Genomic DNA, 27,210 nt, shown 5'->3' with positions numbered 1-27,210 from the left:
GATAGGGATGGTGCCTGACCACTGGGCGGCACTCACAGCTCATCTGGCTGTGACAACCACACGGGTCTCCTGCTGACCCCGAGTTGTCATGCCAACCCATTGGCGACCCACAGTCTTGTGAACCGGGCGCCGATGGGAGGAGGTAATGAAGTACTTCTTGCGCATTCATGTTAAATGTCACTGTCAGAGTTTGACAGCGGCATTTAACATGTTAACAGCTGCGAGTGAATCACGATTTTACCCACGGCTGTTAGGGGCACATGTCAGCTCTGCTTACATATGCACCCTTATGGGCTTATGAGAGGTCACTGATCCTTCTTTGACATAATGCATAAAATATTGTGGACTTAGAAAACATTTTTTACATCCAGCAAAATGCCGCCAGCACCTGCACATTAGCGTCTATCTCTTACCAATATATGCCACTTCGCAAGCACCAATGCCATTTTGCTGGAGGAAAAATTTGGCTGCAGCTAAATGGTGGCGGCACTTGCGCAGTAGCATCTATCGGTAAGAGCACCTTTGGAACTCTACTGCGCAGGCACCGCCGCCAGCGGCATTTTGCTAGATGTAATTTTTTTTATAAGCCTACAATATTATATATGTATTATGTAAAATAAGAGGTAGGTCACGGAAGGATGAGTTACCTGTCATGAGTCCATACAGAAAGAATATGTAAGCAGAGCACCACATAAAGACCCACCCACAAGCCGCCCCAGAATCTCATTAACTGAAACCCAAAAAAATAGATTAAGCAAGAACCATTAAAGGATTTCATCAATCAAGGTATCATTTTAATCAGTATAACAATGCCAACTTGACAATGCCTGTAGTTTACTTAGCAAAATCCTGCTAACAGGTTCACTTTCATAACTTTTTATTGCTTTTTCTTAGTTTTACAGATTATTCTTCACTTAATATGCTTTAATTGCCTGGGGGAGGCCCTAGTTGGCTAGTCCTTCGGAAAGTTCCCTTTCAATCAAAGAAAGTTCTAGGCCCACTCTAAACAAATCTTAACTGCACATAGATTCCAAGAGGGTCTCTCGGTTCTAGATATTACAAAGTATTACTGGGCAGCCAATCTCAGAAGGATTCCCTTGTGAGCCTCATTATGGGAATATAACAAATGTACTGAGATAGAAAAATTGTGGATGGCCCATGTACATCCAAACTCCCTTTTGTGGCTAATCGTCCAATTAAGTTGATGTCCCCTCTTTTAGGGCCGTGTTGTGAATTCTGTTGTCAAGCTCCCTCCTGTGGTCATGAATGGTACTTTGGCTGGTTCTGTCCATGGGCTTCCTCTGGTAGTTGTGAGTGGGGCTGCGGCTTCTGAGGTTCCTTCCACAGGTGACGAGGTTAATTCGTTAGCTGGCTGCTCTATTTAACTCCACTTAGATCTTTGCTCCATGCCACCTGTCAATGTTCCAGTATTGGTCTAGTTCACTCCTGGATCGTTCTTGTGACCTGTCTTCCCAGCAGAAGCTAAGTTACTGCTTGTTTTTCTCTGGTTTGCTATTTTTCTGTCCAGCTTGCTATTTTGATTGTTATCTTGCTTGCTGGAAGCTCTGGGACGCAGAGGGAGCGCCTCCGCACCGTGAGTCGGTGCGGAGGGTCTTTTTGCGCCCTCTGCGTGGTCTTTTTGTAGTTTTTTGTGCTGACCGCAAAGCTGCCTTTCCTATCCTCTGTCTGTTCAGTAAGTCGGGCCTCACTTTGCTAAATCTATTTCATCTCTGTGTTTGTAATTTTCATCTTTACTCACAGTCATTATATGTGGGGGGCTGCCTGTTCCTTTGGGGAATTTCTCTGAGGCAAGGTAGGCTTTATTTTTCTATCTTTAGGGCTAGCTAGTTCCTTAGGCTGTGACGAGGCGCCTAGGGAGCGTCAGGAGCCCTCCACGGCTATTTCTAGTGTGTGTGATAGGATTAGGGATTGCGGTCAGCAGAGTTCCCACGTCTCAGAGCTCGTCCTATATTATTAGTAACTATCAGGTCATTCTGTGCGCTCTTAAGCACCAGGTCCATTATTGTCCTGACCACCAGGTCATAACAGGGCCGTTCACAAGAGAAATATGGCTCTCATGCATTAAATGTTTTGGATTTGCCTCCCCTAATTCTGCAGTGATCTCCTTCATTTACCAACATTTAATCCCATATAGCTTGAAACCACAGATGTTCCACCTGTGGATTTCAGCGGGTATCTTTAGATTTTCAGATTTGGTAGACAGAGATTCATTGGAGAACCTTTCATTTGACTTGATTAAATCCATCTTCCCAATAAAAAAATACATCTAACAAGAAAACCTGATTTCACGGTTAGAGTTAGGGTTAACCTGATTTAAGGATTAGTGTTATGGGTTAGGTGATACACTTCCTTTACTATGTAGCAATATCGCGACTTTTTTTTGCCAATTTCATGCCAGTAGTGGCCAGCTATGCGAATATGGGCGTAGCATGAGTAGAGCATGGGTAGGTTGGGTGTGATGTCGCCCACCCATCAAATTCATGAAAAGTTTCCTCTCCTAATGAATTATGCAAACTGTACTTCAGCGAGCTTGTTCAGTAAGACTGGCATGAGCAACGCGAGTCTTAATTGATCTGCCTTTATACTTCTTAATTTTTAATAAATGTGTTCCTAACATCTGTAATATTTACAATTAATATCAGAGTTATTCCAAGCTTGAAAGAGGAAGAGTTTTAAGTATTAATCCTCAAAATAAAATTTAAGTATGTAACCGAATTGCCCAATTTCAGGCGAAATCATTTATTTGTTACTATTTCATCCTTCTTCTCTGCTAGATTTCTGAAACTTAACAAGGACAAAACAGAATTCATCATCTTTCCCCCATCTCACGCGACCCCCCCAACGAACCTATCCATTACAATAAATGGCTGCCCACTCTCCCCAGTCCCACAAGCTCGCTGCATCGGGTTAATCCTTGACGCTGATCTCTCCTTCAAACCACATATCCAAGCCCTTTCCACTTCCTGCCGACTTCAACTCAAAAATATTTCATGAATCCGTTCATTCCTCAACCAAGAATCTGCAAAAACCCTAGTCCATGCCCTCATCATCTTCCACCTTGACTACTGCAACCTCCTGCTCTGTGGCCTCCCCTCTAACACTCTTGCACCCCTACAATCTATTCTAAACTCTGCTGCCCGACTAATCCACCTGTCCCCCTGCTATTCCCCGGCCTCTCCCCTCTGTCAATCCCTTCACTGGCTCCCCATTGCCCAGAGACTCCACTACAAAACCATAACCATGACGTACAAAGCCATCCACAACCTGTCTCCTCCATATATCTGTGACCTCGTCTCCCGATACTTACCTGTACGCAATCTCCGATCATCACAAGATCTCCTTCTCTACTCCCCTCTTATCTCCTCTTCCCACAATCGTATACAAGATTTCTCTTGCGTATCACCCCTACTCTGGAACCCTCTTCTACAACACATCAGACTCTCGCCTACCATCGAAACCTTCAAAAAGAACCTGAAGACCCACCTCTTCCGACAAGCCTACAACCTGCAGTAACCACTGATCGACCAAACCGCTGCATGACCAGCTCTTTCCTTGCCTACTGTATCCTCACCCATCCCTTGTAGATTGTGAGCCTTCGCGGGCAGGGTCTTCACTCCTCCTGTACCAGTTATGACTTGTATTGTTTAAGATTATTGTACTTGTTTTATTATGTATACCCCTCCTCACATGTAAAGCGCCATGGAATAAATTGCGCTATAACAATAAATAATAATAATAATAATTCTCACTATTATTCCTAGTTATACATGTAAATATAGTTTGTCAGACCTGAGAAAACACAACTAAAAAGAAGAATATAAAACGATGATAATGAAACGCACCTTCGTTCCATACTGTGACTGTTTCTTGCTTGTTTCCTGACCTTCAAAAAAAATATGAAAATCCAATTAACAATTATGATTATGTTGGTTATACTGAATTAAATAATAATTGGTTTAGCATTGAGCATTGCTTTCAATTTTCATGAGGCTGATAACACCACTGGAGTGATCCTTTCTTAGAATGTATGGCACATACTGCCGATGTACAAGATAGTATATGGCACTCTTGAAATAAAGGATGAGGTGCCCAAGTAGGGTATCCAGCTCGTAAAGTACAGTATCAAAGTAACTTGGCACTCAGATAGCAATATTTTGTGAGAGCTAAATTCCTTTTATTTTATTTTGCATTTATTGTTGTTAAACGTTTTCGCTCCTACTAGGGACCTTCACCAGAACTGAATGCTTGCGGAGGAGGAACCCTGGTAGGATAGCGCACGTGATTGCGAGCTGTGTAGCAGAGGTAATAAGTCTGATTATCCACCACACTGGGAACTTTTAGACGGAACTTGAAAACCCATCTCTTACAGTCTGCAATGACCCCGCTGCCACCCCACCATGACAAAGGCTTCCACAACCCCCAGCCTACTGCCTCCTTCCCCATTGTCCTGTAGACCATAAGTCCAGAAGGGCAGGTCCCTCTCCTTTCTGTACTCGTCTGTCATTTTTAGTTTGTTCAGGTTAGCATCCTCAATAATCAGAACCTCCCACTCCCGTCTCCAAGACTTTACACGTGCTGCGCCGATTCTTTGGAATGCACTACCTAGGTTAATACGATTAATCCCCAATCCCCACAGTTTTAAGCGTGCCCTAAAAACTCATTTGTTCAGACTGGCCTACCGCCTCAATGCATTAACCTAACGATCCCTGTGTGGCCTATTTATAATAAAAAAAAAAAAAAAAAAAAAAGGTTCCTCGCATCATGTTCTCATACACTTTATGCAGTATTAGCCCTCTGTGTCTGTACTGCTACATACTTAGGCAGGTAACTGGTTCATGCAGCTTTACATGAACACCTGAGCCTTACACTATAGCTGGTCCGAATAACTAAAGCAATTGTTACCATCCACCTCTCGTGTCTCCTCTTTTCCCCATAGTTTGTAAGCTTGCGAGCAGGGCCCTCACTCCTCCTGGTATCTGTTTTGAACTGTATTTCTGTTATGCTGTAATGTTTATTGTCTGTACAAGTCCCCTCTATAATTTGTAAAGCGCTGCGGAATATGTTGGCGCTATATAAATAAAATTATTATTATTATTATTATTATTCATTGTAATTTTGTATTTTGTTTGTAACCCCTTCTCATGTGCAGCACCATGGAATCAATGATGCTATACAAATAATAATAATAATAGTCCCAGAACAAATCTTTTAACCATACTCTCTCTGAAACGCCAAAGCGTTTTAGAGAAAAATTCATCTGATTGCAATCGCGCAATCTGGATCTGATTTATGCAGCCCGTGGTTTGGACAACATAAATCGCGTGACAGGTTCCTTTTAACAGAAGTGAGGACCTCTCTATCAAGAGCTTACAAGATTTTGTACATTGGCACTCTCATCCACCCGCTGTGCAAAAAAAGCAATAAGGTCCTATAACCCCATTTAAGTAACAGATAGTTTCTGTGCAAGGAAACATTTTAAGAATGGGGGAGCTTTGAATCTTTAGTCTGATCACTACCAATAATGAAGTGATGGTAAGTTATCTCATATAAGGCCACTTTCACTATTTGGTCAGTATTTTACATCACTATTTGTAGGCCAAAATCAAGAGGGGGTGAAAAAATTCAGAAAAGATTTCATTAACGTTAGTGTGTCTTGCTTGAGTGAAGAGAATTAGGAGGTAATTGGAGAATTTTCTATTTCATACTTTAATTTGTAGAAAGTAAGGCAGCCAGAATAATACAGGTAATTCTTCCTTTCACAATTTATTTCTATATATAGTTAAATTTTAAGAAAAACTTATCAACTCCAACTTAATTTTTTTTTTTTTAAATATGTGAGGTGTTTTGCTGTTTATAGATGAGTTTTCATGACTTACATAAGAGGAAGTAAATCTATACATCATTTCTATTCTAAAGCATAATTTTATCAATATATGCAATACATAAATGATACAGCCTTTAGCATCAGCTCATTGGCACTGAGGTGAAGACTTGTTGTTATACCAGTTACTGAACTTCACATCAGAAAATCAATACATTGATCTTGTAGAAGGGGATTATGTAAATATTCTTTTCGCTTCATAGAAAACCGAACACACTTTTTGTGCAAATTTAGTGCCTAACAACAAGTTTTCAAGGTTAGTTTCCCGCACTCTCCAGCATCAGGCTATTGATTGCAGGTCACAGGTGTCAAGCGACTGACTACAAAGCGTGTCATTTCCTATGTGTTTCCAGTGCACAGAGTGTGATATACCGTACATCTTTCTAAAATGAATGTTTTAGATTTTATCGTGTATTTTCTTTTACGGTGGATGCAGGACCGACACATTCACACAGTAAATAGATGACTTGAACAGAGGATGTAAGTGCAAATCTACTATATAATTGTCTACGGGTCACTTCCGTCTTTCTGTCGTTCTGTCCTTCTGTCACGGTTATTCATTCGCTGATTGGTCTCGCCAGCTGCCTGTCATGGCTGCCGCGACCAATCAGCGACGGGCACAGTCCGGAAGAAAATGGCCGCTCCTTACTCCCCGCAGTCAGTGCCTGTCGCCCGCATACTCCCCTCCGGTCACCGCTAACACAGGGTTAATGCTGGTGGTAACGGACCGCGTTATGCCGCGGGTAACGCACTCCGTTACCGCCGCTATTAACCCTGTGTGTCCCCAACTTTTTACTATTGACGCTGCCTATGCGGCATCAACAGTAAAAAATGTAATGTTAAAAATAATAATTTAAAAAAAACCTGCTATACTCACCCTCTGTAGTCCGCTGAGCCACTCGCGCCGGCCGCCATCTTCCGTTGCAGGTTCCGGTCGCATAGATGGTATGGGAGAAGGACCTGCCATGATGTCACAGTCATGTGACCACGATGTCATCACAGGCCCTGCGCGCCTGCGCGAGAAGGACCTGCCATGATGTCACGGTCATGTGACCGCGACGTCATCACAGGTCCTGCGCTCATACCAACCCTGGGACCGGAAGCTGCCGTGGACTACAAGGGGCCCTCGGAAAGGTGAGTATATGTTTATTTTTTATTTTTTAAACTGTGACAAACCTGGCTGGGCAATATACTGCGTAGCTGGGCAATATACTACGTAACTGGGCAATATACTACGTGGCTCTGTGCTGTATACTACTTCGCTCTGCAATATACTACGTAACTGGCCAATATACTACGTGGCTCTGTGCTGTATACTACGTCACTGGGCAATATACTACGTAACTGGCCAATATACTACGTAACTGGCCAATATACTACGTGGCTCTGTGCTGTATACTACGTCACTGTGCAATATACTTCGTGGCTCTGTGCTCTATACTACGTCACTGGGCAATATACTACGTCACTGGGCAATATACTATGTCACTGGGCAATATACTACGTGGCTGCACAATATACTATGTCATTAGGCAATATGTTACAAAACTGGGCAATATACTACGTGGCTGCGCAATATACTACGTCACTGGGCAATATACTACGTGGTTGGGCAATATACTACGTGGCTGGGCAATATACTATGTGACTGGGCAATATACTACGTGACTGCAATATACTACGTGGCTGGGCAATATACTACGTGGTTGGGCAATATACTATGTTGCTGGGCAATATACTACATCACTGGGCAATATACTACATCACTGGGCAATATACTACGTGGTTGGGCAATATACTACGTGGTTGGGCAATATACTACGCAGATGGGCAATATACTACGTGGCTAGGCAATATACTACGTCACTGGGCAATATACGTGACTGGGCAATATACTACGTCACTGGGCAATATACTACATGGCCGGGCAATATACTAAGTGGTTGGGCAATATACTACATGGCTGGGCAATATACTATGTCACTGGGCAATATACTACTTGACTGGGCAATATACTACGTGGCTGGGCAATATACTACGTGGCTGGGCAATATACTACGTGGGCTGTGCAATATACTACGTGCACTCCCCCGGAAGAAGGCTTTAGGCACTCCCCCGGAAGAAGGCTTTAGCACCGAAACGCGCGTTGGGGACGGTGGGACACACGGGGCTTCAGACACCAGCAGGTAATTATTATGATTTTCTGATTCGGTTCTTTACTCCTCTTACTAGCTTCAGATATGGTATACAGCCTCTCTGATCCTTTATTGTCCTAAGGTGTGCACTTGTACTCTGGACCGTTTTCCTATGCTGACTACTGGCACAATATGGAGTTATTTTAATTAACCCTTCATATTTCTGTACACCTGCTGGTGCCTGGTCCCCTTGTTGTGTTTCCACTCTTGTTCTGGTTTAACCCCTGTCACATCCCATGTACCTCAATATGTTTATTTCAATAAAGTTGTATATTTTTATATATTGATTCGTGGTGGTGCATGTTTTCTATTTTGAGTTTATCAGCACAATTTTGTAAACATAATTTTTTTTTGTTAGGACTTTTTAAGGGTTAAAAGTTGACCAGCGACTTTTCATTTTAACAACAAAATTTACAAAACCCTTTTTTTAGGGCCCACATCACATTTGAAGTGACTTTGGGGGGTCTATATGACAGAAAATACCCAAAAGTGACACCACCCTAAAAACTGCACCCCTCAAGGTGCTCAAAACCACATGCAATAAGTTTATTAACCATTCAGGTGCTTCACAGGAATTAATGGAACGTGGAAGGAAAAAATAAACATTTAACTTTTTTTCACAAAAATTTTCCTTTAGACCTAATTAACAGGGGAAAATAGACTATACAATTTGTTGTGCAATTTCTCCTCAGCACACCGATAACACATATGTGGGGTAAAACCACTGTTTGAGCGCATGGCAGGGTTTGGAAGGAAAGGAGTGCCATTTGACTTTTCAGTGTAAAATTTGCTGAAATAATTAGCTGATGCCATGTCACGTTTGGAGTGCCTCTGATGTGTCTAAACAGAGAAAAAACCCACCATTTTGGAAACTAGACCCCCCAGGAAACTTATTAAGATGTGTATTGAGCACCTTGAACCCTCAGGTGCTTCACATATGTTTAGAACATTGAGCCATGGAAATAACAAAAAAAAAATCACATTTTTGCTACAAAATGTTATTTAGCCCCAAATTTAGCATTTTCATAAGTGTACCAGGAGAAATTGAACCATACAATTTGTTGTCCAATTTCTCCTGAGTGTGCCAACACCCCAATATGTGGTGGAAAACTACTGTTTGGGCGCACTGCAGGGCTCGGAAGGAGCGCCATTTGTCTTTCTGTGTGTGGTAAAATTGATAAGGCAGCTTTATTCTTTGGGTCAGTATGATTACAACAATGCCACATTTATATCATGTTTTTAAGTTTTGGTGCTTTTGCACCATAAACACTATTTTATAGAAAAAATAATTACTTTTGAACCGCTTTATTCTGAGAGCTATAACTTTTTTATTGTTCCGCTGACGAAGCTATATGGCGGCTTGTTTTTTGCGGGACAAGATGATGTTTTCAGCGGTATCATGCTTATTTACGTTTGTCTTTTTTATTGCACTTTTTGTTCAGCTGTATGATGAACGGTACGGTGTTCACTGAAGGGGTTAACTAGTGTAACAGTTTTATAGGTCTTGTAGATTGTGAGCCCTCGCGGGCAGGGTCCTCTCTCCTCCTGTACCAGTTATGACTTGTATTGCTCAAGATTATTGTATTTGTTTTTATTATGTATACCCCTCCTCACATGTAAAGCGCCATGGAATAAATGGCGCTATAATAATAAATAATAATAATAATAATAGGTTAGGTTGTTCCGGTTGCAGCAATACCAATTATGTGTACTTTTTTGTTTATTTTTTTACAGAAATAAATGCAATTATTTAATTCATATTTTTTCATTTTTTGTTCTTTATTTGGGGATTTTTTTTTTAAATATTTTAAACATTTTTAATAACTTTTTTTTCTTTTTTACATTTTCCCACTATGGGACATCATCCTTACACTGACAGATAGCTGATCTGATACCCTGCAATGCTTCTCCACTACAGGGCATCAGAGCCAGGCAGGGAGGAGGTGTGTCAGCTCCTGCTCTTAGCAGGTGCTCATAGGCCACCTTACCGTAAGAATCCCATGGCAGATGTGAGCAGACAGTGAGCTCTTTCCCTGTGCGATGCTCCTCGATGTCGTAGTCAGTGCTGACAGCGGCATCAGAGGGGTTAAATGTCTGCAATCGGTGCTAGCCTAGAACTGACACCTGCACCTGATCACAGCCACATTCAGCGTGAGCTCGTGCAATCGCGGCGCCATGTATATACTTCTCTTTGCGGGATTGCAGCTCCCACAGAGCAGTATATACAGCTCTGGCAAAAATTAAGCGACCACCACAAACCCCTGTCATGGGCAGCCCAGTCTCCAGACCTGAACCCCATTGAAAACCTCTGGAATGTAATCAAGAGGATGATGGATAGTCACAAGCCATCCAACAAACAAGAACTGCTTACATTTTTTCACCAGAAGCAGTGTGAAAGACTGGTGGAAAACATGCCAAGACGCATGAAAGCTGTGATTAAACATCATGGTTATTCCACAAAATATTGATTTCTGAACTCTTTCTGAGTTAAAACATAAGTATTGTTGTTTCTAAATGATTGTTTTTTCTTTGCATTATTTGAGGTCTGAAAGCACTGTTTTTTTTTATTTGGACCATTTTTCTTTGTCAGAAAAAAACTAAATTTATTACTTGGAAATTCGGAGACATGTTGTCAGTAGTTTAACAATTTTCATTTTACTCAAAAGTATACCTATAAAGAGAAAAATCAGACAAACTCAACATTTTGCTGTGACCTCTTAATTTGTCAGAGCTGTATTTGTTTTCCGCCATGCCTCTTTTTCAGTTATCAGTGGAATTGGAAGTTTAACCCCTTCAAGACGCAGCCCTTTTTTGTTTTTGCGTTTTTGTGTTTCGCTCCTTCTCCTTCCCAGAGCCATAACTTTTTAATTTTTCCATCAATATGACCATGTGAGGGCTTATTTTTTGCGGGACGAGTTGTACTTTTGAACAACACCATTGGATTTACCATGTCATGTACTAGAAAACTGGAAAAAAATTCCAAGTGTGGTGAAATTGCAAACAAAGTGTAATCGCACACTTGTTTTTTGTTTGGCTTTTTTGCTAGGTTCACTATATGGTAAAACTGACATGCCATTGTGATTCTTCATATGATTATGAGTTCATAGATACCAAACATCTCTAGGTTATTTTTTATTTAAGTGGTGAAAAAAAATTCCAAACTTTGCTAAAAAAACAAACAAAAAACAATTGCACCATTTTCCAATATCCGTAGCGTTTCCATTTTTCAGGATCTCGGGTCTGGTGAGGGCTTATTTTTTGCGTGCCAAGCTGACGTTTTTAATAATACAACTTTTGTGCAGATATGTTTTTCTGATTGCCCATTATTGCATTTTAATGCAATGTCGTGGCAACCAAAAAAACGTAATTCTGGCGTTTTGAATTTTTTTCTCGCTACGCCGTTTAGCTATCAGGTTAATCCTTTATTTTAGTTGATAGATTGGGTGATTCTGAACGTGGCGATTCCAAATATGTGTATATTTGATTTTTTTATTGTTTTATTTTGAATGGGGCGAAAGGGGGTGATTTAAACTTTTATATCTTTTTTAAACATTTTTTTAACTTTTGCCATGCTTCAATAGCCTCCATGGGAGGCTAGAAGCTGGCATAGCCTGATCGACTCTGGTATATAGCAGCGATCATCAGATCGCTCCTATGTAGCTGAATTACAGGCTTGCTATGAGCGCCGACCACAGGGTGGCGCTCACAGCAAGTCGGCATCAACAACCATAGAGGTCTCAAGGAGACCTCAGGTTGTCATGCCGACGCATCGCTGACCCCCGATCATGTGACAGGGGCCGGCGATGCGCGCATTTCCGGCCCGATTCGGTAGTTAAATGGCGCTGTCAGCATTTGACAGCGGCATTTAACTAGTTAATAGCAGCAGGTGGATCGCGATTCCAACTGCCGCTAGTGCACGCACATGTCAGCTGTACAAAACAGCTGACATGTCGTGACTTTGATGTGGGCTCAGTGCCGGAGTCCACATCAAAGGGGGAGACACGACATGCGCAGTACTAGTACGGCGCATGTCGTGAAGGGGTTAAAACCCTTTCCCGAAAAAGCGATTTTTCATTTTGGTGCTTTAGTTATTTCCTCCCTTTATTCCAAGAGCACTATTTTTATTTTTCTATCCATAGAGCCACATTGTTAGGTGTCGAGTTCCCGCCGCTGCACAGGGGGAATCTCAAACCATCTCCGCCGCGGTCTCCCATTCCCCTCCAGCCGCAGTGGAGCCTGCTCAACAGAGAGGTCAGTCCCAGGATCTGGCTCAAGCTGATACTGTACGGCTAGTTACTGCTGTCCTTCCAGGCTCAGCCATTGTAACCAGTACTGATCAGCGGCGAGCAGGCGTCCTTGGGACTAAGTTCTGCTTTTCTTCTTCTTAGCATGCCCAAGGGACAGCCTCTCATTGGAGGTTGGGGGTCATATGCTCAGGTCCTGTAGCAGCTCCTATTGGACCACTAGGACGGCCCGGAGAGCTTCCGCTATAAAAGGCACTCTTGTGCAGTAAAGTATTCATTCTATTAATCTCTGACACCCCAGTAGCAGTGTTGAGCGCAAGAAGTCTAGAGGAACTCTTTCCCTGAGTCTTGGGACAGAGTTCTGTGACTCTTTGCTTGCGCTCTTTGAGCGGTATCACGGCCCTGTGACGCAACAGGGTTCGCTTCCTTCATACCGGGTGAAGCTAATCCGTGTGTGCATCCACATTATACCGCCATATAGTCCGCCTTTACTCAGCAGCAGGTTCCATCTCTGCACGGTGGACCCCGGGCTGCGAACGCACCTTATACCATCCTTATAATTATTTGGGACGTTCTGCTAGCCCTAACACGTATGAGGACTTGTTTTTGCTGGACACATTCTAGTTTAGAATGGCACCATTAATTTTACCATTCAATGTACTGGAAAATGTGAAAACAATTCCAAGTGCCAGGAAGGACTTAAACATCATCTTGTATCCATATTGTTCCATACCTTGAGAAGTCTGATTAATCTCTCTGTCCTCATCACGTTCCTCGGATTCATAGAGTTCCACTCTTTTAACTTCTCCTCCTCCTCTTTCAATCCCAAATTTACGAGCCTCAACTTGATCTCCATCAACAATCTGTAGAGTATCAGCTATGACATCTGCTAGTTCATCTAGCTCTTTAGCGCTGAGATTATCAAAGTTAAACTTATGTTTGCCCAGCTCCTTAACAACGTTCTGGATAAATGTTTCTGTGTGAAAGACCAGGAACAATTCTATGTTAATGTCACATACATGAGATTTTTTTTTCAAGAAGAGCATCTGTCATCAAAATATTACTCTTCTGTATCTTCTGTGTCTTTGGAACAATCTTTTAGACATTGAAATGTATACTTTGCAATATATGGGGCACATTTTATTTAGATAGATAGATAGATAGATAGATAGATAGATAAATAGATATATGATAGATAGATAGATAGATAGATAGATAGATAGATAGATAGATAGATAGATAGATAGATAGATAGATAGATAGTGGCACCTTATGTGAATGGAGATATGTGTCACGGAGATTGCTTTCCTCCGTGATCTAGAAACCCATATGTTTCTTTTCAGGATACTATATGCTCAAGGAGTTAAGCGGCCATGTTATGGGCAGGTTTTTAGGTGAATAGGTATAGAGATGGGTGGGACGCCTACTCACTATATCTACACCTCTAGGAGGTGGCTGGGGAAATAGTGTCCAGCCAGTTTTTCTTTCCTCTTTCTGTTTTGTGTGGAGGTAAGGAAGTCTCCATACTGAAGCTCCTATTAAAGCTGCCATATGTGTTGTCCCAGAAGAACTGGGCAAGTCTGTGTGTGAGCAGTTTATTTTCTCTTGAGCTGGACAGGCTGTATTTCTGTTACCATTTTGGGTTTTTGTTTTATGATATAATAAACAACCTAGAGACTTTAACCACATGTGTGCCTGTGTCTACCTCAAGGAGCAGCTAAGTGAGCTGAACTTCCACAATAGATAATGTAGATAGATAAAATGAATGGAATTGATAGTTTATCTATCAATGTAAGTATCTATGTATTTATCTATCTATGAACAAAGAAAACTATTACCTAGTAAAGTACCTAAGATGTATTTGGATATAAAAGATAGATAGATAGATAGATAGATAGATAGATAGATAGATAGATAGATAGATAGATAGATAGATAGATATTCAAAAATTGAAGCCTTGAGAAATGTTCTCACTAATGAACCAAATCTTCGCCATGATGGGCCATTATACAGAAGCTCTCTTTTTTTCCCTTTGAACTTTGTGCTGCCTCCAATTTTTGAATATCTACTTAAGGCTTGGTCTCTGCCTGGGGAGCTCTGCACTCAAATTGTCATTTTTTAGTGCTGCAATTACATTTTTGATTCTTTAGATAGATAGAGGATAGATAGATAGATAGATAGATAGATAGATAGATAGATAGATAGATAGATAGATAGATAGATAGATAGATAGATCGATCATAGGGGGATTCAGATCATTTTTAGATAGATAGTTCTGTTTCTATAACAGAAAAGCTAAATTATCTAGAAAAGAAACAAAAGCATGATCAATGATCACCAACAGCTTCAATAACTAATTAAGAGATAAAAGACCATTATTATAGATATATCAGTAACAATCAAGTACCAAATATTAATTCAGAATTTTCAAAACAAAATCAAGCTATGCATGCCAATAAAAGGAAAAACAATGGTTGTAAAGAATAAAGTTTCTATTCAATTAAAAGTTTCCCAGTGTTCTACATATAAGTTAAACAAATGTCTGAAAATAAGCATGGATTACCATCCACAGCACTCAGCGGGTCCTTTGGGTTTTCCTGGCGAGAAGTAGATTTATAAATCAGTGCTCCAAGATTTGGCCTTGACAGAACACGAGCTCTTGCTCTCGGAAGAAAAGATTTCATCTGGTAACTATCCATTTCATCATCTTTAGGAAGCCCTCCATCAAGTTGACTAAGTTGTAGTGGACGATATTTATTGGAATATAAGGATGACAATGTTGTTTTTCCATTCAGATTTAGATTGTCAGGATTCTGGGACACTGACTTTTGAGCCAGGTAGGTTTTTAAAGCTGCCAGTAAAGTCTTTTTTTCAAGATCGGCTTCAGACTCTTGCAGAGGCTTCTCAATTAGAGGCTTCGGTAGGACATTTGAAGGTAAGTCAAGAACTTTTCGATTGGAGGATGGAGCAAATAACAAGGCAGGTTTTCCTTTTGAATTCTGAAATAATCAGTCAAGAAAGTTTAATGTTCTCCAGCGGAAGGCAAGGAATAAAAAAACGAAAACAATACGAGCAAAACAATTGTCAACATTCCTATCACAGAGAAATAATGAAGGCAAACTCTCAATTATGTAAGATAAATAAAGCGGCAGAAATAAATAAAAGCCAATTGGTGTCGCTGCAAATAATCTTTAATTAACAATTTTGTTCCTGGATCCCTAAAGAAGCATTTGTTTATTTGTAAGGAACTTGATTTCCTAAGAGTAGAATAACATTAAAAATTGGCAATCTCCTAAATTAAAGAACTTTGTTTATGAAACTTCTAAAAATTTCATTTCAGCACAAATAAAATACACGTAAAGGTCCTTACATCAAAGGCTTCAAAGCAAGAGAAAACACTTCTGTGAGAGAAGCCTTGCTTTAGGCGGTGGTGTCTTGCAATTGATTTACCAAGTGCATACCTGTCAACTACTACAAATTAAAGGGGTACTCTGTTTTCAGCAAATAAAAGTATTTCTTGTGTAATAAAAAGTTAGGCAATTTTCCAATTTAATTTAGTTTATTAAAATGTGCAAAGGAAAAAAAAAACAAAAACACAAAACAATTTTTACAGAAAAAAAGTTTCTGTGTGTAATAGTGTTAAAAAATGACACATACTGTATATATTATCACCTAATAAATCCCGCAAAATAGCAATAAATATCTGCTTTTTTATTTCTATCCCCTTAAAATAATAGAGTTTTCTTCTAAATTATATGCACATCACAATTTATATAAACTCATCCCGCAATAAACAAGCCCTAATATATGGTTTCATCAACTAAAAAAGAAAAAGAATAACACCCTTTTAATACAGAAATACAATAATAGTATATTTTTTTCTCAAAAAACTATTATACAGACTTAAAGGATAAAGGTAATATTATGCATGTGACCCGGATCCGTGATTTGCTTCCCACACTGCGGACAGCTCGGCTTTCTTGTTCTCCTCATCGGTCTTTGCAAGTGTGTATTTGCATGTGTTGTAGTTACACCTGTGTCTTGGTATTAAGATTTGTTAGTACATCTTTTAGTTGCTTTGTACAGCTCCTATCAGTAATCTTCAAGACTTCACTTGTCTGTCTGCGACTTCCAGTAAATCTGTTAACTGACAGTAGTCTCCAGGACTTCACCTGTCTGTCTGCAGCTTCCACTAAACGTGCTTCCAGGACACTTCTGCCTGCAACACCAATGCCCGTGGCCCGGGCGGCCACCCGGACATTGAGCTTAGAGGACCCACCTTACCTTGTGAGCCCATATTATGTAACAGGTAACATGTTACTTATAGTATATGTAGAATGGAGCAAAATGTTGTAAAAAAGGATAAAATAGTGGCAGTTATGTTGTGTTTTGCATTTTTTAAATTATCCCTATAGAAATAGCTAAAATAAGTTAATACATTTGTTATATATACCTCAAAATGGATTTATCCATCTAATATCCAGTCCAAATGTCATCTAATTACAGGAGGGACATTTTTTTTCCTTTTAGGGCAGATTGGCTAATCTCTTATGGTTATATCACCTTCCTTTGCATCAAGAGAAGAAAACACGATTCTAAAGTTGGCCCATGTCCTTTCTTATCCCTTGGTTGAACCTATTGGACATATGTCTTTTTTCCAGCCCTATGAATAATGTAACTATGTTTTAGATCATTGCCAGTTCACTTAAAAATATACCGTACTTCACGAAATTGTTGCAATGAACCAATATAAAATAAAGCGACGCCACCGCTCTCAACGAGCAGATTGTCACTTATTACTTGATTTAATAATGTTACCTTTTGGATTTTCTCATCATACAGAATATTTACTAATCGAAAAAACAGTGCGTTTGAGGCTAGAATGCAGGAGTTTTACGATTATGTATCTATGATTTTCATTTGCATGCTTTATAAATGTATTAAATTTCCAGGTATTTATCATCATCCTTAAAGTCTAATTACCATACCCACAATACTGTTAACAATTGTCATTTAGTGCTTTGTTTTATTTTATACATGTTCATCATTTAAAAATGCTAACATTGGTGTCCTAGCAAGTCAGTTGTCTTCTTCTAATTAAGTCTTATTATGAGCAGTCGGCATTTTAGCTAGATTTTGTGCTTTTTTGAAGATTTTCTCATTTGGTAAAAACACAACTAAACCATTATAAATACATAACAGCTATCAGTGTGATTTATTGACCTGAAAAGACACATGTATTAGTTATCACTTTATAGCATTGGATTTGACCTTCAGTTTATTTTTTTTACTGTTTTACCCAGCAAAGATTCAGCACAAAAAAAATATTCATATGCATGTGTCTGTAGGGCAAACAATACACAAACATTTAAGTGTAATCTTATTTTTTTTAAAAGGGGTTGTACCCTTTCAGAAAATTTTAGTCCAAGGATGCAATTTTTTCTATATAAAAAATGTACTGTAGTCATTACTCATGGGTCCAGTCAGCTGTGAGTGATTGTTGTTTCAGGAAACAACACATGTACATTAGCTGCAATGAACAGACCCTATATTTAGTATAAAAAACATTTAATGAGCGTGGGGAAATGTCATTGCTGGTATTGAGCCTGCTGAAAACTCTATCTGAAAAACAAACAAACTGGCCATTGTGAAAAATGCAAGATAATTATGATTTTTTCTTTTTATAAAGATCGTGATAGGAAAAAAAACACCAAAAATACAGCTCTGGCAAAAATTAAGAGACCACTGCAAAATGTTCAGTTTGATTTTTCACTTCATAGGTATATTTTTGAGTTAAATATAAATTTTTAATTTGTTCTACAAACTACTAACAAAATGTCTTCGAAGTTCCAAGCAATAAATTTTGTACTTTTTTCTGAAAAGGAGAAATGGTCAAAATTACAAAAAAAAAAACCAGTGTTTTCAGACCTCAAATAATTCAAATAAAACAAGTCCAGAATCATTTAGAAGCAACAATACTAATGTTTTAACTCAGGAGTTCAGAAATCAATATTTTGTGGAATAACCATGATTTTTAATCACAGCTTTCATGCGTCTTGGCATGCTTTCCACCAGTCTTTCACACTGCTTCTGGCACAAAAATGTAATCAGTTCTTCTTTGTTTGATGGCTTGTGACTATCCATCATCCTCTTGATTACATTGCAGAGGTTTTCAATGGGGGTGAGGTCTGGAGATTGGGCTGCCCATGACAGGAATTTGATGTGGTGGTCTCTTATTTTTGCCAGAGCTGTATGTTAGGAGTCGAGTTTCCTCTGCTGCACAGGGGGAATCTCGATCCGTCTCCGCTGCGGTCTCCCATTCTCCTCCAGCCGCGGTGGAGTCTGCTCAGCAGGGACGTCGCTCCCAGTGTCTTGCTCGCTCTCACTCTGTACAGAGAGTTACTGCTGCTTCTTCAGCTCCTGCCATTAAAGTCAGTGCTGGTCAGCGGCGAGCGGACTTCCCTGGGACTAAGTCCTTGTTTGCGCACACTGAGCATGCCCAGAGCAAGATCTCCCGTTGGAGATCGAGGGTCATGTGCTCTGGCTCTGCAGCGCATTCCATTGGTCCTCTTGGCAGGCCCTGGAAGGGCAAAGTTTCTGTGGCCACTTCCTGTCCTGCAATTATATAAACTGCGCATGACCGCACGGCCATGCGCTAGTGTACAATTGAATACGTGTGTTTGTTGTGAGTGCAAGTCGTTCATTAAATACCCCTACCCTATTGTATGACTGTTCGCGTATGGAGTATGGCTGCTATCTAGCGCCCGACAAATCACTCAACGTGTCACACACGTATCAGCGTCTATTGCTGTGACCGCCAGTGCGGCACCACGCGCCAGTAGTGCGCTTCCTGACCCACGTCTGGGTGCTTAGTGGTGCCTGCCAGCACGGCACAGTTCGCACTTTGGTGCTCTAATTATAAGAGTTGCCTAACACACCCTGTTGCGGTGTTGTGTCAGCAAGTGGTCTAATCGGACTTCAATCCTAGTTGGGGTTAAGTTCGCTGACTGCTTGCTCGCCTTCTATGTGCGGTACCGCGATCCTGTGACGCAACAGGATCGCTTCCTTCTCGTTGGGTGAAGTTTAACCCACGCGAGTATACTTATGAGTACCGCCATATAGTCCGTCATTACTCAGCAGCAGGTTCCATCTCTGCACGGTGGACCCCGGGCTACGAACGCACCGTACACTAAAGCCTGCGGTATATACAGCAGCTGGAGGGTAGGTTGGCGGCTCTCGAGAGCGCAACCCCAGCTGTGGATGTTACCGCAGTTGCTGTACAGGCTGCCAGCGTGGCTGCAGCAACTTTGTCCATTGCCACCCCTGTTCCGACATTTTCTCGCCTCCCGCTGCCAGAAAAATTTTCTGGTAATAGCAAATTTTGTAGGGGATTCGTGAGTCAGTGCTCTATTCATCTCGAGCTTCTTCGGGCTAAGGTGGGATTTATTGTGTCTCTATTGTCGGACAGGGCGTTGGAATGGGCTACGCCGCTGTGGGAGCGTGGCGATCATGTGGTGCAAAGTGCTCCTCTGTTTTTGAGCACTTTAAAACAGGTCTTTTTAGGACCTCAAGTCACCCATGACACTGCGCTCCAACTGCTGGCATTAACTCAGGGTGAGTCCTTGGTCAGTCATTTTGCCGTCCAATTAAGCACTTTAGCATCTGAGCTGGAATGGTCGGATAAAGCTCTTATCCCCATATTTTGGAGGGGCTTGGCTGACCATGTAAAGGACGCTCTGGCCACTAGGGAGATTCCTGCCACACTGGAGGAGTTAATAACAATCTCCACTCGAATTGACCTCCGTTTTAACGAGCGGAGGTTAGAGCGAGCCCAGTGTAGGCAGAGGTTTCGGCTGGCTCCTACTTTCGCCAAACCTCTGGAATCTCCGGTCCTGGTTCCTGAGTCACATGAGGCCAGGGAAGTGTCACAAGCGGGACCTAAGTCCCGGACCGCTTGTGCACTCAGGGTCTGTCATGTTTGCCAGCAGTCTGGACATTTAGCCACCAGATGTCCTCAGCGGTCGAGGAAACGTCAGCGTCTAGTGGTCGTAGGTGGAGGTACACTAGACACGGCGACGTTTGCCTCTAAATTGTCCTTTAAGGGGACAATTACTTTAGGCTCATTCTCCCACTCGGTAGAGCTCTGCGTGGATTCTGGGGCAGAGGGCAATTTTATGTCTTCTGCCTTCGCCCAACGCCACGCAATACCTCTGGTTATGCTAGCTCAACCTGTAACGGTACGAGTGGTGAATGGGTCGACTCTGCCCTCACAGATAACTCACCAGACCATCCCTTTTACTCTGTCCATGTCACCATCTCATCAGGAGATTATTTCTCTGCTCGTCATTCCAGAGGGAATTGATGAAGTCCTGTTGGGAATACCTTGGCTACGGTACCACTCTCCTCATATCGAGTGGTCCTCAGGCAGAATTCTGGGATGGGGTGAATCTTGTGGGGGTAGGTGTCAGAGGGAGTGCGTTCAGGTAGCTACAACTGAGGTACCCGCGGATCTTTCCTCTCTCCCCAAGCAGTATTGGTCGTATGCAGACGTATTCTCCAAAAAGGCGGCGGAGACCCTTCCGCCCCATCGCCCCTATGACTGTCCTATTGACCTCTTGCCTGGTGCTGAGCCTCCCCGGGGTCGAGTCTATCCGCTATCTCTCCCGGAGACGGAGGCAATGTCACAGTACATCCAGGAAAATCTGGCAAGAGGGTTCATCAGGAAGTCAGTGTCACCTGCTGGGGCAGGGTTCTTCTTCGTGCAGAAGAAGAGTGGGGAATTGCGTCCATGCATAGACTACAGGGGTCTTAACGCCATCACCGTTAAGAATAAATACCCTTTGCCTTTGATATCTGAACTGTTTGATAGGCTTCGGGGAGCAAGGGTATTTACTAAATTAGATCTGCGGGGTGCTTACAACCTGATTCGCATCCGTGAGGGGGACGAATGGAAGACGGCTTTTAACACCAGGGATGGGCACTATGAATATCTGGTGATGCCCTTTGGGCTCTGTAATGCCCCAGCCGTTTTCCAAGACTTTGTGAACGATATCTTCCGGGATATGCTTTCCACCTCGGTCGTAGTCTATCTGGATGATATTCTCATCTACTCTCCAGATATTGACTCCCACCGGAGAGATGTTTGCAAAGTCTTCGACCTCCTACGGGCAAACTCCCTCTATGCCAAGTTGGAGAAGTGTATGTTTGAGCAGGAGTCCTTACCTTTCCTAGGCTACATCATCTCAGCCCAGGAATTCGCTATGGATCCTGCCAAACTACAGGCTGTGATGGACTGGCAGGAACCCCATTCTCTTAAAGCGGTGCAGCGCTTTATGGGGTTCATCAATTATTATCGCCAGTTCATCCCGCATTTCTCAACTTTGGTAGCTCCCTTGGTTGCCCTCACCAAGAAGGGGGCGAATCCCAAATTGTGGTCTGAGGAGGTCTCCAAGGCTTTTATCTCTATAAAGTCACACTTCGCTAGCGCTCCCATTCTTCATCGCCCCGATGTTGATAAGCCATTTATCATGGAGGTGGATGCCTCTTCTGTTGGTGCTGGAGCAGTCCTCTTCCAAAAGGATGCTCAAGGTCGGAAGCATCCTTGCTTCTTTTTCTCCAAGACCTTCGCACCAGCAGAGAGGAATTATTCCATCGGGGACAGGGAGTTGCTAGCCATGAAGTTGGCTTTCTCGGAGTAGAGACATCTCTTGGAGGGAGCACGTTTTCCCTTCCAAGTCTTCACAGATCACAAAAATTTGGTGTATCTGCAGACAGCTCAGCGGTTGAATTCTCGCCAGGCCAGATGGTACTTGTTCTTCTCCCGGTTTCATTTCACCCTCCATTTCCTTTCTGGGGAGAAGAACATTCGGGCCGATGCTCTCTCTCGCTCCGTTGTGTCATCTGCGGAGGAGGAGGAGGAGCCTCGGCTTATTGTCCCCACCGAGAGTTTGAGAACCGTGGCCCCGGTTTCGCTGGAGTCTGTGCCCCCGGGCAAGACTTTTGTTCCATCTAGTTTGCGACCGGAGGTTCTCTCTTGGGCGCACTCGTCCAGGGTGGGTGGACATTTTGGTACTAAAAGGACATCAGAGTTACTGGCGAGGACATACTGGTGGCCGCATATGGCTCGTGATGTCGCAGAGTACGTTCGGGCGTGTGTCTCTTGCGCCAGGAACAAGACTCCTCGGCAATGGCCAGCTGGTTTGCTTTATCCTCTGCCCGTGGCTGACAGGCCCTGGGAGATGGTCGGGATGGACTTTGTGGTTGGCTTACCCAAGTCTCGTAATTGCACCATTATCTGGGTGATCACCGATCATTTTTCCAAAATGGTGCATTTGGTGCCGCTTCCACGGCTACCATCTGCACGGGCGTTGGCTGTCTTGTTTATCAAGCATATCTTTCGCTTACACGGTATGCCAGACAAAATTGTTAGTGACCGGGGTCCCCAGTTTGCGTCTCGATTCTGGAGGGAGCTATGTCGTCTACTCAGTATTGAGTTAAATCTCTCTTCGGCATATCATCCCGAGACGAATGGGTTGGTAGAAAGGGCCAACCAGACCTTGGTCACATATCTGCGACATTTTGTTTCTGCCAGACAGGATGACTGGGCATCCTTGCTACCGTGGGCAGAGTTTGCACTTAACAATGCCGTAGCCGACTCCACCGGTCAGACTCCATTCCTCTTAAATTACGGCCAGCATCCGCGTGTTCCTGTGCCCATGCCTGTGTCTTCCGCTGATCCCAGGGAGGCAGACTGGGCTGTGGAGGCACGGGACATTTAGGATCGAACACAGGATGCCATTCGGGCCTCCAAGGAGAGAATGAGGTCCTCCGCCGATGTTCATCGGCGCCCCGCTCCGACTTTTGCCCCTGGCGACTTGGTGTGGCTCTCCGCCCGTAACATCAGGCTGCGAGTTGAGTCCACTAAGTTTGCTCCTCGCTACTTGGGTCCCTTCAAGGTTCTCGAACAGGTTAATCCTGTGGTCTACCGCCTGGCTCTTCCTCCACGCTTGGGTATCACCGACACCTTTCATGTGTCCCTCTTGAAACCCGTATACATGTCCCGGTTTTCCGAGTCATCTGCCGGGACATCGGGTTCGTCTACGGACGATTACGAGGTGAACGCTATTTTGGGGTGCAAGGTGGTACGCGGCAAAAAGTTTTATTTGGTGGATTGGAAGGGTTATGGTCCAGAGGACAGGTCTTGGGAGCCTGCTGAAAACATTTGGGCCCCACAGCTCATTGCTGCCTTCGAGCGTAGCGAGGCCCAAGGAGGGGGGGGCCCTAGGAGGGGGGGTAATGTTAGGAGTCGAGTTTCCTCTGCTGCACAGGGGGAATCTCGATCCGTCTCCGCTGCGGTCTCCCATTCTCCTCCAGCCGCAGTGGAGTCTGCTCAGCAGGGACGTCGCTCCCAGTGTCTTGCTCGCTCTCACTCTGTACAGAGAGTTACTGCTGCTTCTTCAGCTCCTGCCATTAAAGTCAGTGCTGGTCAGCGGCGAACGGACTTCCCTGGGACTAATTCCTTGTTTGCGCACACTGAGCATGCCCAGAGCAAGATCTCCTGTTGGAGATCGAGGGTCATGTGCTCTGGCTCTGCAGCGCATTCCATTGGTCCTCTTGGCAGGCCTTGGAAGGGCAAAGTTTCTGTGGCCACTTCCTGTCCTGCAATTATATAAACTGCGCATGACCGCACGGCCATGCGCTAGTGTACAATTGAATACGTGTGTTTGTTGTGAGTGCAAGTCGTTCATTAAATACCCCTACCCTATTGTATGACTGTTCGCGTATGGAGTATGGCTGCTATCTAGCGCCCAACAAATCACTCAACGTGTCACACACGTATCAGCGTCTATTGCTGTGACCGCCAGTGCGGCACCACGCGCCAGTAGTGCGCTTCCTGACCCACGTCTAGGTGCTTAGTGGTGCCTGCCAGCACGGCACAGTTCGCACTTCGGTGCTCTAATTATAAGAGTTGCCTAACACACCCTGTTGCGGTGTTGTGTCAGCAAGTGGTCTAATCGGACTTCAATCCTAGTTGGGGTTAAGTTCGCTGACTGCTTGCTCGCCTTCTATGTGCGGTACCGCGATCCTGTGACGCAACAGGATCGCTTCCTTCTCGTTGGGTGAAGTTTAACCCACGCGAGTATACTTATGAGTACCGCCATATAGTCCGTCATTACTCAGCAGCAGGTTCCATCTCTGCACGGTGGACCCCGGGCTACGAACGCACCGTACACTATCAGTCTTATTATTTGGTGCGTTCCGCTAGCCCTAACACTGTATTTAAAAACTACATGTAACAAAACAACCTGATTTAACCCATTAAATATATGGTGGAAGTGCACTATCGCCCTATAAAACCCACTTCCTGCAGCATGGGTACTAGCTGTGTTATATAGCCAGCACCCAACAGTAACTTATGTGACCTGATCGCAGCAGTTTAAGCTCATAAATGTCACTGTCAAACATGACAGTGACATTTAAAAGTCTTCATTCTGTTGGCTAACCAGCATCCCACGCAACGCAATCATGGGGTACCGATTGGTTGCATGAAAACCGCCATGTCCACAATGTGAAATATGGATTGGATTCATAAGAGATTGTCTTTTTCACAATGCACTGCAATACTTATGTATTGCAGACAATCAAGCAATCGCAAGGGGAAGTTCCCTAAGGGGACTAATTAAAAATGTAAAAAACACCAACAATAAAAAATAGAAAAACACAAAAATCCCCAAAATATAAAGTTTTAAATCACCACCAAAAGTAGATTGTAAAGTCGAGTGAATGATTGCCTGGACTAATTCATTTTAAAAATATTTACAATATACAGTATAATGAACGAAGAAACAGGATAGAGATTTGTTGCCTTCAGCTCGTGCAATCAAAACGTCATATGAAACTTAAAGTGGTGTCAATAAAAAATGTCAGATAACATGCTCAAAACTATACGGGTCTCAGAAAATAGTGACACAAACAAAATTTAACCCCTTAAGGTACCGTCACACATAACGATATCGTTAACGATATCGTTGCTTTTTGTGACATAGCAACGATATCGTTAAGGAAATCATTATGTGTGACAGCGACCAACAATCAGGCCCCTGCTGGGAGATCGTTGGTCGCTGAGGAAAGTCCAGCACTTTATTTTGTCGCTGGATCTCCCGCTGACATCGCTGGATCGGCGTGTGTGACGCAGATCCAGCGATGTCTTCACTGGTAACCAGGGTAAACATCGGGTTACTAAGCGCAGGGCCGCGCTTAGTAACCCGATGTTTACCCTGGTTACCAGTGTAAACGTTAAAAAAACAAACACTACATACTTACCTTCAGCTGTCTGTCCCCGGCGCTGTGCTTCTCTGCACTCCTCCTGCATCCTGTGTCAGCACCGGCCAGCCGGAAAGCACAGCGGTGACGTCACCGCTCTGCTTTCCGGCTGACCGGCGCTGACAGTGCAGAGGAAAGCAGAGCGCCGGAGGACAGACAGCTGAAGGTAAGTATGTAGTGTTTGTTTTTTTAACGTTTACGCTGGTAACCATGGTAAACATCGGGTTACTAAGCGCGGCCCTGCGCTTAGTAACCCGATGTTTACCCTGGTTACCGGGGACCTCGGGATCGTTGGTTGCTGGAGAGCTGTCTGTGTGACAGCTCTCCAGTGACCAAACAGCGACACTGCAGCAATCGACATCGTTGTCGGTATCGCTGCAGCGTCGCTTAGTGTGACGGTACCCTTAGTGACAGAGCCAAATTTTTTCAATCTGACCAGTGTCACTTTATGTGGTAATAACTCTGGAACGCTTCAACAAATCTCAATGATTTTGAAATTGCACTTTATGATAATGGTAAATTTAAGTCGATATGTTTTTTGTTTATTTATAAAAAAAATAACAGAAATGTGAGAAAAATTTAAAAAAATTTGCAATTTTCAATCTTTGAATGATTATCCCTTTAATCCAGATGGTCATACCACAGCAAAGCATTAATAAATAACATTTCCCACATGTCGGCTTTACTTCAGCACCATTTGTAAAATGTTATTTATTGTGTTAGCATTTTAGGAAGTTTAAAAATGTAGCAGAGATTTTTCATTTTTTCAAGGAAATTTACAAAATTTATATATTTAGGGACTTATCCAGGTTTGAAGTGACTTTAGGGGTGCCATATATTGGGAAACCCACAAAAGTTACACCATTTTAAAAACAGTACCCCCTGACATATTGAAAACTGCTGTCAGGTAGTTTGTTAAACCTTCAGGTGATTTTCAGGAATTAATGCAAAGTGGCATGACAGAAATGAAAATGTGTATTTTTGTCATCTAAATATCGCTAACGTCTCCAAAGGTCTGAACAGGTTACAACAGCCGTCAGACTCTGAGGCCGCTATTTGGTCAAGAATTGCCATCGCAAACAAGAGGACCACACAATCATGATCTGAGGGCACCAATTGGGGTAAAGAGGAAGCCCCTACACTCTGTTAACCATTTATATGATAGTCACTATTGACAGCAGCATCTAAGGGGTTAAACAGATTTGGACGGTGCCAACACTGATCGTTGCTGATGCAGCAAGTTGTCAGCTATAGTGTACAGCCGACAGCTGCTGGATTGTCACCTGTATGGGGAGGCTATGCTCTTATATCTCAGGTCATTTAAAAGACGTATTGGCTGTCATTAATGGGGATCTAAATGGTGCTGTTAATCACTGACATAATTGCCGTTGTGCATGTTCATTGGCTCCCATAGGCCTTCGTGGCTCGATTGCAGGGTGCTAATGGGTTGTCATGGCAACCAGGGACCTGCTAACAGTCCCATGGCTGCCATCTTAGGCCACGTGCACACAGTGTGTTTGGTGAGTTTTTTGTAAGACAAAGCCAG

The 27,210-nt window shown here is 42.9% G+C and overlaps 1 protein-coding gene across 1 annotated transcript in view; it reads right to left on the bottom strand.

The window, feature by feature from the left end:
- The window catches only part of PTPRN2 (protein tyrosine phosphatase receptor type N2), a 1,178,570-nt gene that overhangs the window by 800,459 nt on the left and 350,901 nt on the right, over positions 1-27,210 (bottom strand). The window contains exons 6-8 of the mRNA XM_069729718.1: positions 14,905-15,340; positions 13,075-13,317; positions 3,864-3,904 (exon numbers count right to left, since the gene is read on the bottom strand). Of these exons, the coding sequence (XP_069585819.1) occupies positions 3,864-3,904; positions 13,075-13,317; positions 14,905-15,340 (720 nt within the window). The remainder of the gene's footprint in view (positions 1-3,863; positions 3,905-13,074; positions 13,318-14,904; positions 15,341-27,210) is intronic.

The sequence above is a fragment of the Ranitomeya imitator genome, chromosome 6 (genome assembly GCF_032444005.1).
Source record: "Ranitomeya imitator isolate aRanImi1 chromosome 6, aRanImi1.pri, whole genome shotgun sequence".
In the NCBI taxonomy this organism is placed as follows: domain Eukaryota; kingdom Metazoa; phylum Chordata; class Amphibia; order Anura; family Dendrobatidae; genus Ranitomeya; species Ranitomeya imitator.
This window is presented reverse-complemented; position numbering and strand designations above follow the sequence as displayed.